Genomic DNA, 14,448 nt, shown 5'->3' on the forward strand with positions numbered 1-14,448 from the left:
ATTACCTAAATAATATCAAATTCCCTAATAATTAGTTATTGGATGACTCTATAAACCTATAGAAGACATACTGCTAAAATCAGTAACAAGAAACACTTTCTCCAAGCATAAGCCTAAATTAGCAACGGAACACCCACTAACAATTAACAACCAGATAATAAAAACCATTAACTAGTAACCTATTACACCAATTGTTAACCCAACACAGGAATGCGTATAAAGGAAAGATTAAATAGAATAAAAGGAACTCGGCAAACTCTAACCCCGCCTGTTTACCAAAAACATCACCTCTAGCATACTAAATATTAGAGGCCACGCCTGCCCAGTGAGTCTAACTTCAACGGCCGCGGTATCCTGACCGTGCAAAGGTAGCATAATCACTTGTCCCTTAAATAGAGACTTGTATGAATGGCATCACGAGGGTTTAACTGTCTCTTATTCTAAATCAGTGAAATTGACCTCCCCGTGCAGAGGCGGGGATTAACCTACAAGACGAGAAGACCCTGTGGAGCTTAAAGTTCATAGCTTACAGCCAAACCTAATTCATCCAATAGGAATAAATGACAACACTATTAAGCTATAACTTTTGGTTGGGGTGACCTCGGAGTATAAAACAACCTCCGAATAGTATTACTAAGATTAACTAATCTAAGTGCATAAAGCCTATTATTGACCCAAATATTGATCAACGGACCAAGTTACCCCAGGGATAACAGCGCAATCCTATTTTAGAGCCCATATCGACAATTAGGGTTTACGACCTCGATGTTGGATCAGGACATCCAAATGGTGTAACCGCTATTAATGGTTCGTTTGTTCAACGATTAAAGTCCTACGTGATCTGAGTTCAGACCGGAGAAATCCAGGTCGGTTTCTATCTGTATATTTATTTCTCCCAGTACGAAAGGACAAGAGAAATAAGGCCAACATTACTCAATGAGCCTTAAGAACAAGACATGAATTTATCTAAACATCCTATTCTAACAAATAAATGCTCAAGAAAAGAGTTATTAAGGTGGCAGAGATGGTAATTGCATAAAACTTAAACCTTTATAATCAGAGGTTCAACTCCTCTCCTTAATAGGTGTATATTATAAACTTATTACTCTATATCATCCCAATCCTACTAGCAGTTGCATTTCTAACACTAATTGAACGCAAAGTACTAGGCTACATACAGTTCCGCAAAGGCCCTAACATTGTAGGTCCCTATGGACTCCTTCAACCAATTGCTGACGCAGTGAAACTATTTACAAAAGAACCATTACGACCATTAACATCATCCCTCTCAATATTTATTCTAGCCCCAATCCTAGCCCTAACACTTGCTCTTACTATCTGAACCCCACTTCCAATACCATATACACTTCTTGACCTAAACCTAGGCCTTCTTTTTATTCTAGCCCTATCTGGATTATCAGTCTACTCAATCCTATGATCAGGCTGAGCATCCAACTCAAAATACGCTTTAATCGGGGCCTTACGAGCAGTGGCCCAAACCATTTCCTACGAAGTAACACTGGCCATTATTCTACTCTCCATTATACTTATTAATGGCTCATTTACACTAAAAAATCTAATTACAACACAAGAAAATATATGGCTTATCATTTCTACATGACCATTAGCCATAATATGATACATCTCAACACTCGCAGAAACTAATCGAGCTCCATTTGACCTAACCGAAGGAGAATCTGAACTCGTCTCAGGATTCAATGTTGAATATGCTGCAGGACCTTTCGCCATATTTTTCCTAGCAGAGTATGCTAATATCATAGCAATAAATGCCATCACAACTATCCTATTCTTAGGATCCTCTATTAACCCAAACTTCACTCACCTAAATACTATAACATTCATAATTAAAACTTTAATCCTAACACTCTTATTTTTATGAATTCGTGCCTCCTACCCACGATTTCGATATGATCAACTAATATATTTATTATGAAAAAATTTTCTTCCTATAACACTAGCCATATGCCTATGATTCATCTCTATCCCAATTGCACTATCATGTATTCCACCACAAATATAAGAAACATGTCTGACAAAAGAATTATCTTGATAGGGTAAAAAATAGGGGTGAAAGCCCCCTTGTTTCTAGAACAATAGGATTTGAACCTATATCAAAGAACTCAAAATCCTCCGTGTTTCCTTTACACTACATTCTAGTAAGGTCAGCTAAATAAGCTATCGGGCCCATACCCCGAAAATGTTGGTTCACCCCCTTCCCATACTAATGTCACCATATATTCTTCTAATCATTACCACAAGCCTCCTATTAGGTACTTCCTTAACCCTATTTAGTAACCACTGATTGCTAGCATGAATAGGGCTAGAACTAAATACCTTAGCCATCATCCCTATAATAACTCACCCAAACCACCCACGAGCTACAGAATCAGCTATCAAATATTTTTTAACCCAAGCAACCGCCTCCATAATAATTATATTCTCAATCATCTACAACGCTTGAATAACAAATCAATGAACATTACTTCAAATATCTGACCACACAGCATCTACACTAATAACCATAGCCCTCGCAATCAAACTAGGACTAGCCCCATTCCATTTCTGAGTGCCTGAAGTAACTCCAGGCATCCCACTCTCATCTGGCATAATTCTATTAACCTGACAAAAAATTGCCCCAACAGCATTACTATACCAAATTTCACCATCCCTGAATATAGAAATCCTAATTTTACTAGCCATTTTATCAACAATACTAGGAGGCTGAGGTGGACTCAATCAAACCCAAATACGAAAAGTCTTAGCCTACTCATCAATCGCACACATAGGATGAACAGTGATTATCGCCCTTATTAACCCAAACTTAACTATTCTAAGCCTAATAATCTATATCATGACCACTCTAACCCTATTTATGACACTAAACTTATCTTCAACAACAAAAATCAAATCAATCAGCAATTTATGAAACAAATCAACTCCTATGACCATAATTGTTTTCCTAACTATACTCTCATTAGGAGGACTACCACCATTAACTGGATTTATACCAAAATGACTAATCCTACAAGAACTAATTATCAACAACAACCCCACCATAGCTATTATTATGGCCCTCTCAGCCCTACTAAACTTATTTTTTTATATACGAATTATCTACGTATCATCATTAACAATATTCCCAACCAGTAATAACTTAAAACATCACTGATTCTTCTCCCAAACAAAAACCACTAATATAATCCCTACCTTAACTACCATTTCATCCATATTACTCCCACTAACTCCAATTCTCATTATTATAACCTAACTAAGAATTACAAGCCTTTATCTTGCATCATCCGAACGCAAATCGAACACTTTAATTAAGCTAAATCCTTATTTACTAAAGCTTCGGCGGCCATTAGACCACTTCTCTGAATTTGCAATTCAGCGTAATATATACTTCAAAACTAATATACTAAAGGCTTAGGTTCAATCAAGACCAAAGGCCTTCAAAGCCTTAAGCAGATGTGAAATCATCTAGCCTTTATCTCAATATCACCTACCTCACGCCTTTGTAAGAAAGAAAAAGGCGTGAGGGGGGGGGGGGGCCCTCATATAAAATGTCCTACTAAATTGGAAGGTATTTATCCTACTTACTCTTAGTTAACAGCTAAGCGCCTAAACATTTGGCTTCAATTTACTGGTAAAAAGAGATTTTAATCTCTGTCTTTGAATTTACAGTTCAATGCTTACCTCAGCCATTTTACCTATGTTCATTAATCGTTGATTATTTTCAACCAACCACAAAGATATTGGCACCCTTTACCTATTATTTGGTGCATGAGCAGGCATAGTAGGTACAGCCTTAAGCTTATTAATCCGTGCAGAACTAGGTCAACCAGGGACTCTAATTGGAGATGACCAAATTTATAATGTAATTGTTACCGCACACGCCTTTGTTATAATTTTTTTTATAGTAATACCTATTATAATTGGAGGTTTTGGCAACTGACTAGTCCCACTAATAATTGGAGCCCCAGATATAGCGTTCCCACGAATAAATAACATGAGCTTCTGACTTCTACCCCCTTCTTTTCTTCTTCTACTTACATCATCAACAGTCGAAGCTGGTGCAGGGACCGGATGAACAGTCTACCCTCCTTTAGCAGGAAACCTAGCCCACGCTGGTGCTTCAGTAGATCTAGCAATCTTTTCACTTCACTTAGCCGGTATCTCATCTATCTTAGGCGCAATTAATTTTATTACCACCATTATCAACATGAAACCACCCGCTTTATCACAATATCAAACCCCATTATTCGTCTGATCCGTGATAATTACAGCAGTTCTACTCCTCCTATCTTTACCAGTATTAGCAGCAGGAATTACTATACTTCTAACAGATCGAAATCTTAACACTACATTCTTTGACCCTGCAGGAGGTGGAGACCCAATCCTATATCAACACTTATTCTGATTTTTTGGACATCCAGAAGTATACATTTTAATTCTTCCAGGTTTTGGTATCATTTCCCATATTGTAACCTACTATTCTGGCAAAAAAGAACCTTTCGGATATATGGGAATAGTATGAGCAATAATATCAATTGGTTTCCTAGGGTTTATCGTATGGGCTCATCATATATTTACTGTAGGCTTAGATGTAGACACCCGAGCATACTTTACATCAGCCACTATAATTATTGCTATCCCAACAGGAGTGAAAGTATTTAGTTGACTTGCGACTCTTCATGGAGGTAATATCAAATGATCACCTGCTATACTCTGAGCCCTAGGATTTATCTTCCTTTTTACAATTGGAGGATTAACTGGTATTGTTTTAGCTAATTCCTCACTAGATATTGTTCTTCACGATACCTACTATGTAGTTGCTCACTTTCATTATGTCTTATCTATAGGAGCCGTATTTGCCATTATAGGTGGATTTGTTCACTGATTCCCATTATTCACCGGATATACACTAAATAATTTATGAGCCAAAATTCACTTCTCCATTATATTTGTTGGAGTAAACATAACATTTTTTCCTCAACACTTCCTAGGACTCTCTGGCATACCACGACGTTACTCAGACTACCCAGACGCTTATACCATATGAAATGTCCTATCATCAATTGGCTCTTTCATCTCACTCACAGCCGTCATCCTGATAATATTCATTATTTGAGAAGCCTTTGCAGCTAAACGTGAAGTACAAACCGTAGAACTTACCACAACTAATATTGAGTGGCTTTACGGCTGTCCCCCACCTTATCATACATTCGAACAACCTGTATACGTAAAAGCTTAATCAAGAAAGGAAGGAATCGAACCTCCTAAAATTGATTTCAAGTCAACCTCATAGCCTCTATGACTTTCTCCTAAGATATTAGTAATAAATATTACATAACTTTGCCATAGTTAAATTACAGGTTTAATCCCTGTATATCTTATATGCCTTATCCTATACAACTCGGCTTTCAAGATGCTACTTCACCAATTATAGAAGAACTAATATATTTTCATGACCATACCCTAATGATCGTATTTCTAATTAGTTCACTTGTCCTATATATTATTATCCTAATACTTACTACAAAATTAACCCATACAAGCACTATAGATGCACAAGAAGTAGAAACAATCTGAACTATTCTACCTGCAGTGATTCTAGTATTAATTGCTCTACCATCCCTTCGCATTTTGTATATAATAGATGAAATCTACAACCCATACCTAACAGTAAAAGCTATAGGACACCAATGATACTGAAGCTATGAATACACTGACTACGAAGACCTAACGTTTGACTCGTATATAATCCCTACACAAGAACTAACCCCAGGCCAACTGCGACTTCTAGAAGTAGATAACCGAGTAGTTCTCCCAATGGAACTACCAATTCGCATACTAATTTCGTCAGAAGACGTTTTACACGCATGAGCAGTGCCATCATTAGGACTAAAAACAGACGCAATCCCTGGGCGATTGAATCAAGCTACTTTAACATCAACTCGCCCAGGGGTATATTATGGACAATGTTCAGAAATCTGTGGCTCCAACCACAGCTTTATGCCCATTGTGCTAGAAATAACCACACTAAAATATTTTGAAAAATGATCTTCTATAATGCAATCATTTTTGAGTAGTCAATAAAATACTATCAGTATTACAGGAATTAAACATTCCCTCAAAACAAATGCCACAACTAGATACCTCTACATGATATATAACTATCTCCCTTATAGTCGTAGCACTATTTTGCATCTACCAATTAAAAATATTAAATCACTCACTAACCTCTATCACCCCACAAGACGAAAAACCACTACATCATAAAATCCAACTCCCTTGAGACAAAAAATGAACGAAAATTTATTTGCCCCATTCATCACCCCTACTATCCTAGGTATTACTACACTACCAATCATCATATGCTTCCCATGTCTACTACTTAGTTCACCTAAACGTTGACTACCAAATCGCATCCTAATTATACAGATCTGATTAATTCGTTTAGTCACCAAACAAATAATAGTTATACATAACAAACAAGGTCGAGCTTGAACTCTAATGCTCATATCACTTATGCTTTTCATTGCATCAACCAACCTGCTAGGACTTCTCCCATACTCATTTACCCCAACCACTCAACTTTCTATAAATATTGGTATGGCTATCCCTCTATGGCTTGGCACAGTAGTGATAGGCTTCCGAAACAAACCTAAAATAGCCCTAGCCCACTTTCTTCCACAAGGAACACCAACACCACTGATTCCAATGCTTATTATTATTGAAACAATCAGCCTATTCATCCAACCACTAGCCCTAGCAGTACGGCTAACAGCTAATATCACCGCTGGACACCTACTCATTCACCTAATTGGCTCAGCTACCCTGGCCTTATCATCTATTAGCATAACAGTATCAACTATTACATTTACAATTCTATTCCTTCTGACAATCCTGGAACTAGCAGTAGCCGTTATCCAAGCTTATGTTTTCACACTTCTAGTAAGCCTATACTTACATGATAACTCATAATGACCCACCAAACACACGCATACCATATAGTAAACCCAAGCCCTTGACCACTTACAGGAGCCCTATCCGCCTTACTATTAACATCAGGCCTTATCATATGATTTCATTTCAACACCCACATCTTAATAACCATTGGCTTCACATGCATACTCCTTACAATATATCAATGATGACGAGACATTGTACGTGAAGGAACATTTCAAGGACATCATACCCCAGTAGTACAAAAAGGATTACGCTATGGTATAATTCTATTCATCATCTCAGAAGTATTCTTCTTCCTGGGATTTTTCTGAGCTTTCTATCACTCAAGCCTAGCGCCAACCCCAGAACTAGGAGGTTGCTGACCACCTACTGGAATTAACCCTTTAAACCCACTTGAAGTTCCACTGCTGAATACATCAATTCTCCTAGCATCAGGGGTATCCATCACATGAGCCCATCATAGCTTAATAGAAGGCAACCGAAAACAAATAATCCAAGCCTTACTAATTACTATCCTATTAGGACTATATTTCACTATTCTACAAGCCATAGAATACTATGAATCATCATTCACAATCTCAGATGGAATTTACGGCTCCACTTTCTTCGTAGCCACAGGCTTTCACGGCCTACACGTAATTATCGGCTCAACTTTTTTAATTGTCTGTATACTTCGACAATTCAACTATCATTTTACATCCACCCACCACTTTGGATTTGAAGCTGCTGCCTGGTATTGACATTTCGTAGACGTAGTCTGATTATTCCTATACGTCTCGATCTACTGATGAGGCTCTTATTTTTCTAGTATAATTAGTACTACTGATTTCCAATCATTAAGTTCTGGGTAAAACCAGGGAAAAATAATCAACTTAATAATCACACTCCTCATTAACATTGCATTATCCACAATTATTGTTCTAATCGCCTTTTGACTTCCACAACTTTACCTTTACCTAGAAAAATCCAGCCCATACGAATGTGGTTTCGACCCACTAGGTTCCGCCCGACTACCATTCTCGATAAAATTTTTCCTGATTGCTATTACATTTCTCCTATTTGACTTAGAAATTGCTCTGCTACTTCCACTACCATGAGCAATCCAACTACCCACTCCAAAATCTATACTAACATTATCTTATTGTCTTATTATTCTTTTAACCTTAGGATTAGCTTACGAATGGACCCAAAAAGGATTAGAATGAACCGAATAGGTTTTTAATCTAACTAAGATAATTGATTTCGACTCAATAAATCATGGTCTTAATCCATGAATACCTTATGATACCAATTAGCCTTAGTCTGACAATAGCATTCTCACTAGCCCTAGCTGGAACCTTAATTTACCGATCCCATCTAATATCAACACTCCTATGCCTAGAAGGAATAATGCTATCACTATTTATCCTTATAGCCATACTAATCTCACACTTCCATATATTCTCAATGTCAATAGCCCCTCTCATCCTCTTAGTATTCTCAGCATGTGAAGCAGGCATTGGCCTGGCTCTACTAGTAAAAATTTCAGCCAACTACGGCAATGACTACGTACAAAACCTAAATTTATTAAAATGCTAAAAATTATTCTTCCAACCTTTATACTAATCCCACTTACCTGGCTCTCTAATTCCTTATGATTATGAATCAACTCCACCTCCCATAGTCTACTTATTAGCCTTATTAGCCTGTTACTACTATACCATTACTCAGATCTAGGATACAACTACAATCCTTCCTTCTATATAGACTCCCTATCAAGCCCTCTTATTGTTCTATCCTGCTGACTATTACCATTAATAATAATTGCTAGTCAAGGTCACCTTACCAAAGAATCAATAAATCGAAAAAAAATCTACGTCACCATACTTATTTTACTTCAACTATCACTAATCATAGCTTTCTCATCATCAGAAATAATTATATTCTACATCCTATTTGAGACTACATTAATCCCCACCCTGATTGTAATTACACGCTGAGGAAACCAAAATGAACGACTTAACGCCGGCCTGTATTTTTTATTTTATACTCTAGTAGGGTCTCTACCTCTTTTAGTAGCCTTATTACAAATATACACTAATTCAGGATCCCTACATATCTTTATAAACTCTATACTACCTCAAGCCATAAATCCATCAATTTCTAATTCGACCTTATGATTCGCCTGTATAATCGCATTCATAGTTAAAATACCCCTGTATGGCCTCCATTTATGACTACCAAAAGCACACGTAGAAGCTCCTATCGCCGGCTCTATAGTACTAGCCGCCATTTTGCTAAAACTAGGCGGTTATGGAATTATGCGAATTACAATCTTTACCGAACCAATCACAACAAACCTCTATTACCCATTTATTATCCTTTCTTTATGGGGCATGATTATAACAAGCTCCATCTGCCTTCGCCAAACAGACTTAAAATCCTTAATTGCCTACTCTTCAGTAAGCCATATAGGGCTAGTAATTGTAGCAGCCCTTATACAATCCACCCTTAGTTTCATAGGGGCTACAACCCTGATAATTGCACACGGGCTTACATCTTCCATATTATTTTGTCTTGCTAACACTAACTACGAACGCATCCACAGTCGAACATTAATATTAGCTCGAGGCTTACAAACAGCCCTTCCACTTATATGCATTTGGTGACTAATAGCAAGCCTAACTAATCTAGCCCTACCACCAACAATTAATCTATTAGGAGAATTAAAAGTAATCGTAGCCTCTTTCTCATGATCTAATTTCTCCATCATCCTCCTAGGCCTAAATACTGTGATCACAGGCCTCTACTCACTTTACATATTTGTCACATCCCAACGAGGCAAATTTACACACCACCTACACCCAATTAACCCATCATTCACACGAGAGCATACACTTATGTCCCTTCACCTAATCCCCCTTATAATATTATCCATCAACCCAAAATTTATTTTAGGCATTACATACTGTAAATATAGTTTAACTAAAACATTAGATTGTGGATCTAAAAATATGAGTTTAAATCTCCTTATATACCAAGAAAGACCCAAGAACTGCTAATTCCTAATTCCATGTCTAACCCCATGGCTTTCTTACTTTTAAAGGATAGTAGAAATCCATTGGTCTTAGGAACCAAAAACTTTGGTGCAAATCCAAATAAAAGTAATAAAATACTTAATAAACTCAACCATACTTTTAGCTATCTTCTTATTAACCCTCCCACTAGCCCATAACCTTATATTCCCTGGCCATACCAAACAATTCCCACAATACTGTAAAAACATGGTCAAACTAGCCTTCTTCACCAGCTTACCAGCTCTTTTACTATTCATTAATTCAGGGCAGGAATCATCAATTACTAACTGACAATGACTATCAATCGGCCCATTGAATATATCAATGAGCTTTAAACTAGATTATTTCTCTATCATATTCATCCCTATCGCATTTTATGTAACCTGATCTATTCTAGAATTTTCATTATGATATATACACTCAGACCCATACATCCACCGATTCTTTAAATATCTCATCACCTTCCTACTAACCATAATTATCCTAGTATCCGCCAACAACCTGTTCCAATTATTCATTGGATGGGAAGGAGTAGGCATCATGTCATTTATACTAATCGGATGATGATATGGACGAACCGATGCCAACACCGCAGCAATTCAAGCAATCCTATACAACCGGATCGGCGACATTGGACTTTTCCTATCTATAGCCTGATTAATAATCAACAATAATTCATGAGACCTTCAACATATTTTTATATCACATATAAACTCTCTAGCCCTGGTAGGGCTAATCCTAGCAGCAACAGGTAAATCAGCCCAATTTGGTCTACACCCATGACTACCTTCAGCTATAGAAGGCCCTACCCCAGTCTCTGCTCTACTGCATTCAAGTACAATAGTAGTAGCCGGAATTTTCCTACTAATCCGCTTTCACCCCATACTAGAAACCAACAGTATAGCACTATCAATTACCCTATGTCTCGGAGCCATAACAACTCTATTTACCGCTATTTGTGCTATCACACAAAATGACATCAAGAAAATCGTAGCATTTTCCACATCAAGTCAACTCGGCCTCATAATAGTAACCATTGGACTGAATCAACCACACCTAGCATTCCTCCATATTTGCACTCACGCCTTCTTCAAGGCCATATTATTCCTATGTTCAGGATCCATCATTCATAGCCTTAATGACGAACAAGACATTCGAAAAATAGGAGGACTACTCAAAATTCTTCCTATTACATCATCTGCACTAATCACAGGAAGCCTAGCACTCATAGGCACACCATTTCTAGCAGGCTTTTACTCAAAAGATTCTATTATTGAAGCAATAAATACATCTTATACCAATTCATGAGGTCTAACAATTACTATAATTGCCACTACCCTGACAGCCGTCTACAGCTTACGAATTATTTACTTCGCTTTACTAAACGAACCTCGCTTTACCACCATGTCTCCAATCAATGAGAATAACCCAAACCTAACTAACCCAATCATACGTCTAGCTATAGGAAGCATTTTTGCTGGCTTCATCCTAACAACCAACATCCCGCCTACATCCATAATCACTATAACAATACCACCTATTACAAAATTATCTGCTCTCCTAGTAACAATTTTAGGAATCCTAATCTCACTAGAACTCAACTCCTTAACAAATAAATCTCCTATAATAACCCTTATCCATACTCATCACTTCTCAAACATGCTAGGATACTTTACTCATCTTTTCCACCGTACAACCCGACTAGCAAATCTACAAATAGGCCAACACATCGCTACCATACTAATTGATCTAAACTGATACGAAAAAACTGGGCCAAAAAGCCAAACAAACCTTCACAACTATATATCAAAATCTATTGTCTCTACCCAAAAAGGACTAATCAAAATGTACTTTATATCCTTTATTATCTCTATATTAATTATTCTTACAATTACCTAAATCGCCTACGAACCACTTCCAATACAATATAAATAGTGATAAATAAAATTCAACCTAACAAAACCAAAGCCCATCCGCCACACCCATATATTAATGATACACCACTATAATCTTGTCCTACACAAAAACTACCCACAGGATCGAACAACTCCACAGCAGTGTATACCTCAACATCCCCTGAAATTATAAATCAAAATATCTCAATTAACATAGCAAACAACAATATGCTAAAAGCCACTATATTACCAACCCAACTCTCAGGATACTCTTCAGTAGCTATTGCAGCAGTATAACCAAAAACTACCAACATCCCACCAAGATAAACTATAAATACTACTAATCCTAAAAAAATATCCTCAAAACTCACAACCATACCACAACCTAGACCTCCACTTATTACCAAACTTAAACCACCATAAATAGGAGAAGGCTTGGAAGCAAAAGCAACAAATCCAATAATCAATAAAATAGAAAATAGAAAAATAATCATCATTTTCACCATTTCAGCATGGACTCTAACCATGACCTATGGCATGAAAAACCATTGTTGTTATTCAACTACAAAAACCTAATGATAAACCTTCGTAAAACCCACCCTTTAACAAAAATTATCAACCACTCCTTCATCGATCTTCCAGCCCCATCAAACATCTCCGCCTGATGAAACTTCGGATCACTTCTAGGAGTATGCCTAATAATCCAAATCCTAACAGGCCTATTCTTAGCTATACATTACACCTCGGACACCTCAACAGCCTTCTCATCAGTAGCCCACATCTGCCGAGACGTAGATTACGGATGACTCATTCGTAATCTCCACGCTAATGGCGCCTCCATATTCTTCATATGCTTATTCCTGCACGTAGGCCGAGGAATCTACTACGGATCGTTCCTTTATAAAGAAACATGAAACATTGGAGTCATCCTACTACTAACCGCTATAGCAACAGCCTTTGTTGGATACGTCCTACCCTGAGGACAAATATCCTTCTGAGGGGCTACAGTAATCACAAACCTATTATCAGCTATCCCATACATTGGTACTACTCTTGTAGAATGAATCTGAGGGGGATTCTCAGTAGATAAAGCTACTCTAACCCGATTCTTCGCCTTCCACTTTATTCTACCATTCATCATTATAGCCCTTGTAATCGTCCACCTTTTATTTCTTCACGAGACAGGCTCAAACAACCCATCTGGCATCGACCCAAATTCAGACAAAATCCCATTCCACCCCTATTACACCATTAAAGACCTCCTAGGATTAGCCCTTATACTCCTAACCCTATTACTACTAGCATTATTTTCCCCAGACATACTAGGAGATCCAGACAATTTCTCACCTGCCAATCCGCTAAATACTCCTCCGCACATTAAACCAGAATGATATTTCCTATTTGCTTACGCTATCTTACGATCAATCCCAAACAAACTAGGAGGAGTTCTAGCACTACTAGCATCCATCCTTATCCTTCTAATTATCCCTCTTCTACACACCTCTAAACAACGCAGCCTAATATTCCGACCAATCTCACAAACACTATTCTGACTACTAACAGCCAACCTTCTCACATTAACCTGAATTGGTGGACAACCAGTAGAACAACCATACATCATCATTGGTCAAACAGCATCCATCACATACTTCCTACTAATTATCGTTCTAATACCAGCAGCAGGATTACTAGAAAACTATATACTTAAACCAAAATGAAGAGTCCAAGTAATTTAACCAAAATACTGGCCTTGTAAGCCAGCAACGAAGGAAAATACCCTTCCTAGGACATCAAGAAGAAGGCACATTACCCTACCATCAACACCCAAAGCTGACATTCTAATTAAACTACTTCCTGACAGCCAAAACATCACACCTTCTTAATGCACAAAATAAACAAATCATTAGACATGTCAACCGCACATAATTATCTTAAGATATTATTCAAAACAAACATTAACCACCTTCACATAATAACTAATAATATAAAACATAAATATGTATTACCCACATTAAAATATTGTCCCCTAACATATTATAATCCATATAAAATTCAAAAGTACTTAAAACATAAAACTAAACTTGACTATAAAATGATTCAAGCAATATTTTAAATTCAAAAATCAAACATGCGTAGACATTATATTATTTATTTTACATAGACATTATATTATTTATTTTACATAGACATTATATTATTTATTTTACATAGACATTATATTATTTATTTTACATAGACATTATATTATTTATTTTACATAGACATTATATTATTTATTTTACATAGACATTATATTATTTATTTTACATAGACATTATATTATTTATTTTACATAGACATTATATTATTTATTTTACATAGACATTATATTATTTATTTTACATAGACATTATATTATTTTATTTTACATAGACATTACATTATTTATTTTACATAGACATTATATTATTTATTTTCATAGACTTATATTATTTATTTTACATAGACTTATATATTTATTTTCT

At 36.6% G+C, this 14,448-nt stretch overlaps 13 protein-coding genes across 13 annotated transcripts, besides 23 other annotated features; 12 read left to right on the forward strand and 1 right to left on the reverse strand. All coding sequences in view use genetic code 2, as the record gives it.

Moving 5' to 3' along the window:
- Positions 1–1,009, forward strand: part of an rRNA (l-rRNA) that runs on past the window's edge.
- Positions 1,010–1,083, forward strand: a tRNA (tRNA-Leu).
- Position 1,084: 1 nt separating this feature from the next.
- On the forward strand, positions 1,085–2,041 carry ND1 (NADH dehydrogenase subunit 1). The gene has a single exon. The coding sequence runs from the start codon at positions 1,085–1,087 to the stop codon at positions 2,039–2,041; it is 957 nt and encodes a 318-aa protein (YP_637036.1).
- Positions 2,042–2,107, forward strand: a tRNA (tRNA-Ile).
- Positions 2,106–2,177, reverse strand: a tRNA (tRNA-Gln).
- Positions 2,177–2,245, forward strand: a tRNA (tRNA-Met).
- ND2 (NADH dehydrogenase subunit 2) lies at positions 2,246–3,289 on the forward strand. The gene has a single exon. The coding sequence runs from the start codon at positions 2,246–2,248 to the stop codon at positions 3,287–3,289; it is 1,044 nt and encodes a 347-aa protein (YP_637037.1).
- A 1-nt stretch (position 3,290) lies between these two features.
- Positions 3,291–3,359, reverse strand: a tRNA (tRNA-Ala).
- Positions 3,360–3,367: 8 nt separating this feature from the next.
- Positions 3,368–3,433, reverse strand: a tRNA (tRNA-Cys).
- A 7-nt stretch (positions 3,434–3,440) lies between these two features.
- Positions 3,441–3,510, forward strand: a tRNA (tRNA-Trp).
- Positions 3,511–3,592: an origin of replication (oriL).
- Positions 3,593–3,664, reverse strand: a tRNA (tRNA-Asn).
- A 1-nt stretch (position 3,665) lies between these two features.
- Positions 3,666–3,732, reverse strand: a tRNA (tRNA-Tyr).
- A 1-nt stretch (position 3,733) lies between these two features.
- COX1 (cytochrome c oxidase subunit I) lies at positions 3,734–5,275 on the forward strand. Its single transcript has one exon. The coding sequence runs from the start codon at positions 3,734–3,736 to the stop codon at positions 5,273–5,275; it is 1,542 nt and encodes a 513-aa protein (YP_637038.1).
- A 1-nt stretch (position 5,276) lies between these two features.
- Positions 5,277–5,345, reverse strand: a tRNA (tRNA-Ser).
- A 2-nt stretch (positions 5,346–5,347) lies between these two features.
- Positions 5,348–5,417, forward strand: a tRNA (tRNA-Asp).
- Position 5,418: 1 nt separating this feature from the next.
- COX2 (cytochrome c oxidase subunit II) lies at positions 5,419–6,100 on the forward strand. Its single transcript has one exon. A coding segment is annotated over exon 1 (682 nt).
- Positions 6,101–6,162, forward strand: a tRNA (tRNA-Lys).
- A 1-nt stretch (position 6,163) lies between these two features.
- Positions 6,164–6,373, forward strand: ATP8 (ATP synthase F0 subunit 8). Its single transcript has one exon. It carries the CDS (start codon positions 6,164–6,166, stop codon positions 6,371–6,373), a length of 210 nt encoding a protein of 69 aa, YP_637040.1.
- Positions 6,328–7,008, forward strand: ATP6 (ATP synthase F0 subunit 6). The gene has a single exon. It carries the CDS (start codon positions 6,328–6,330, stop codon positions 7,006–7,008), a length of 681 nt encoding a protein of 226 aa, YP_637041.1.
- On the forward strand, positions 7,008–7,791 carry COX3 (cytochrome c oxidase subunit III). Its single transcript has one exon. A coding segment is annotated over exon 1 (784 nt).
- Positions 7,792–7,856, forward strand: a tRNA (tRNA-Gly).
- On the forward strand, positions 7,857–8,205 carry ND3 (NADH dehydrogenase subunit 3). Its single transcript has one exon. A coding segment is annotated over exon 1 (349 nt).
- Positions 8,206–8,274, forward strand: a tRNA (tRNA-Arg).
- ND4L (NADH dehydrogenase subunit 4L) lies at positions 8,275–8,571 on the forward strand. Its single transcript has one exon. The coding sequence runs from the start codon at positions 8,275–8,277 to the stop codon at positions 8,569–8,571; it is 297 nt and encodes a 98-aa protein (YP_637044.1).
- ND4 (NADH dehydrogenase subunit 4) lies at positions 8,565–9,942 on the forward strand. The gene has a single exon. A coding segment is annotated over exon 1 (1,378 nt).
- Positions 9,943–10,011, forward strand: a tRNA (tRNA-His).
- Positions 10,012–10,069, forward strand: a tRNA (tRNA-Ser).
- Positions 10,068–10,139, forward strand: a tRNA (tRNA-Leu).
- On the forward strand, positions 10,140–11,948 carry ND5 (NADH dehydrogenase subunit 5). Its single transcript has one exon. It carries the CDS (start codon positions 10,140–10,142, stop codon positions 11,946–11,948), a length of 1,809 nt encoding a protein of 602 aa, YP_637046.1.
- A 4-nt stretch (positions 11,949–11,952) lies between these two features.
- Positions 11,953–12,447, reverse strand: ND6 (NADH dehydrogenase subunit 6). The gene has a single exon. The coding sequence runs from the start codon at positions 12,445–12,447 to the stop codon at positions 11,953–11,955; it is 495 nt and encodes a 164-aa protein (YP_637047.1).
- Positions 12,448–12,516, reverse strand: a tRNA (tRNA-Glu).
- Positions 12,517–12,519: 3 nt separating this feature from the next.
- CYTB (cytochrome b) lies at positions 12,520–13,665 on the forward strand. The gene has a single exon. It carries the CDS (start codon positions 12,520–12,522, stop codon positions 13,663–13,665), a length of 1,146 nt encoding a protein of 381 aa, YP_637048.1.
- A 7-nt stretch (positions 13,666–13,672) lies between these two features.
- Positions 13,673–13,734, forward strand: a tRNA (tRNA-Thr).
- Positions 13,735–13,801, reverse strand: a tRNA (tRNA-Pro).
- Positions 13,802–14,448: a D loop.

Source organism: Petaurus breviceps, mitochondrion (assembly GCF_028583685.1).
Source record: "Petaurus breviceps mitochondrion, complete genome".
Classification (NCBI taxonomy): Eukaryota; Metazoa; Chordata; class Mammalia; order Diprotodontia; family Petauridae; genus Petaurus; species Petaurus breviceps.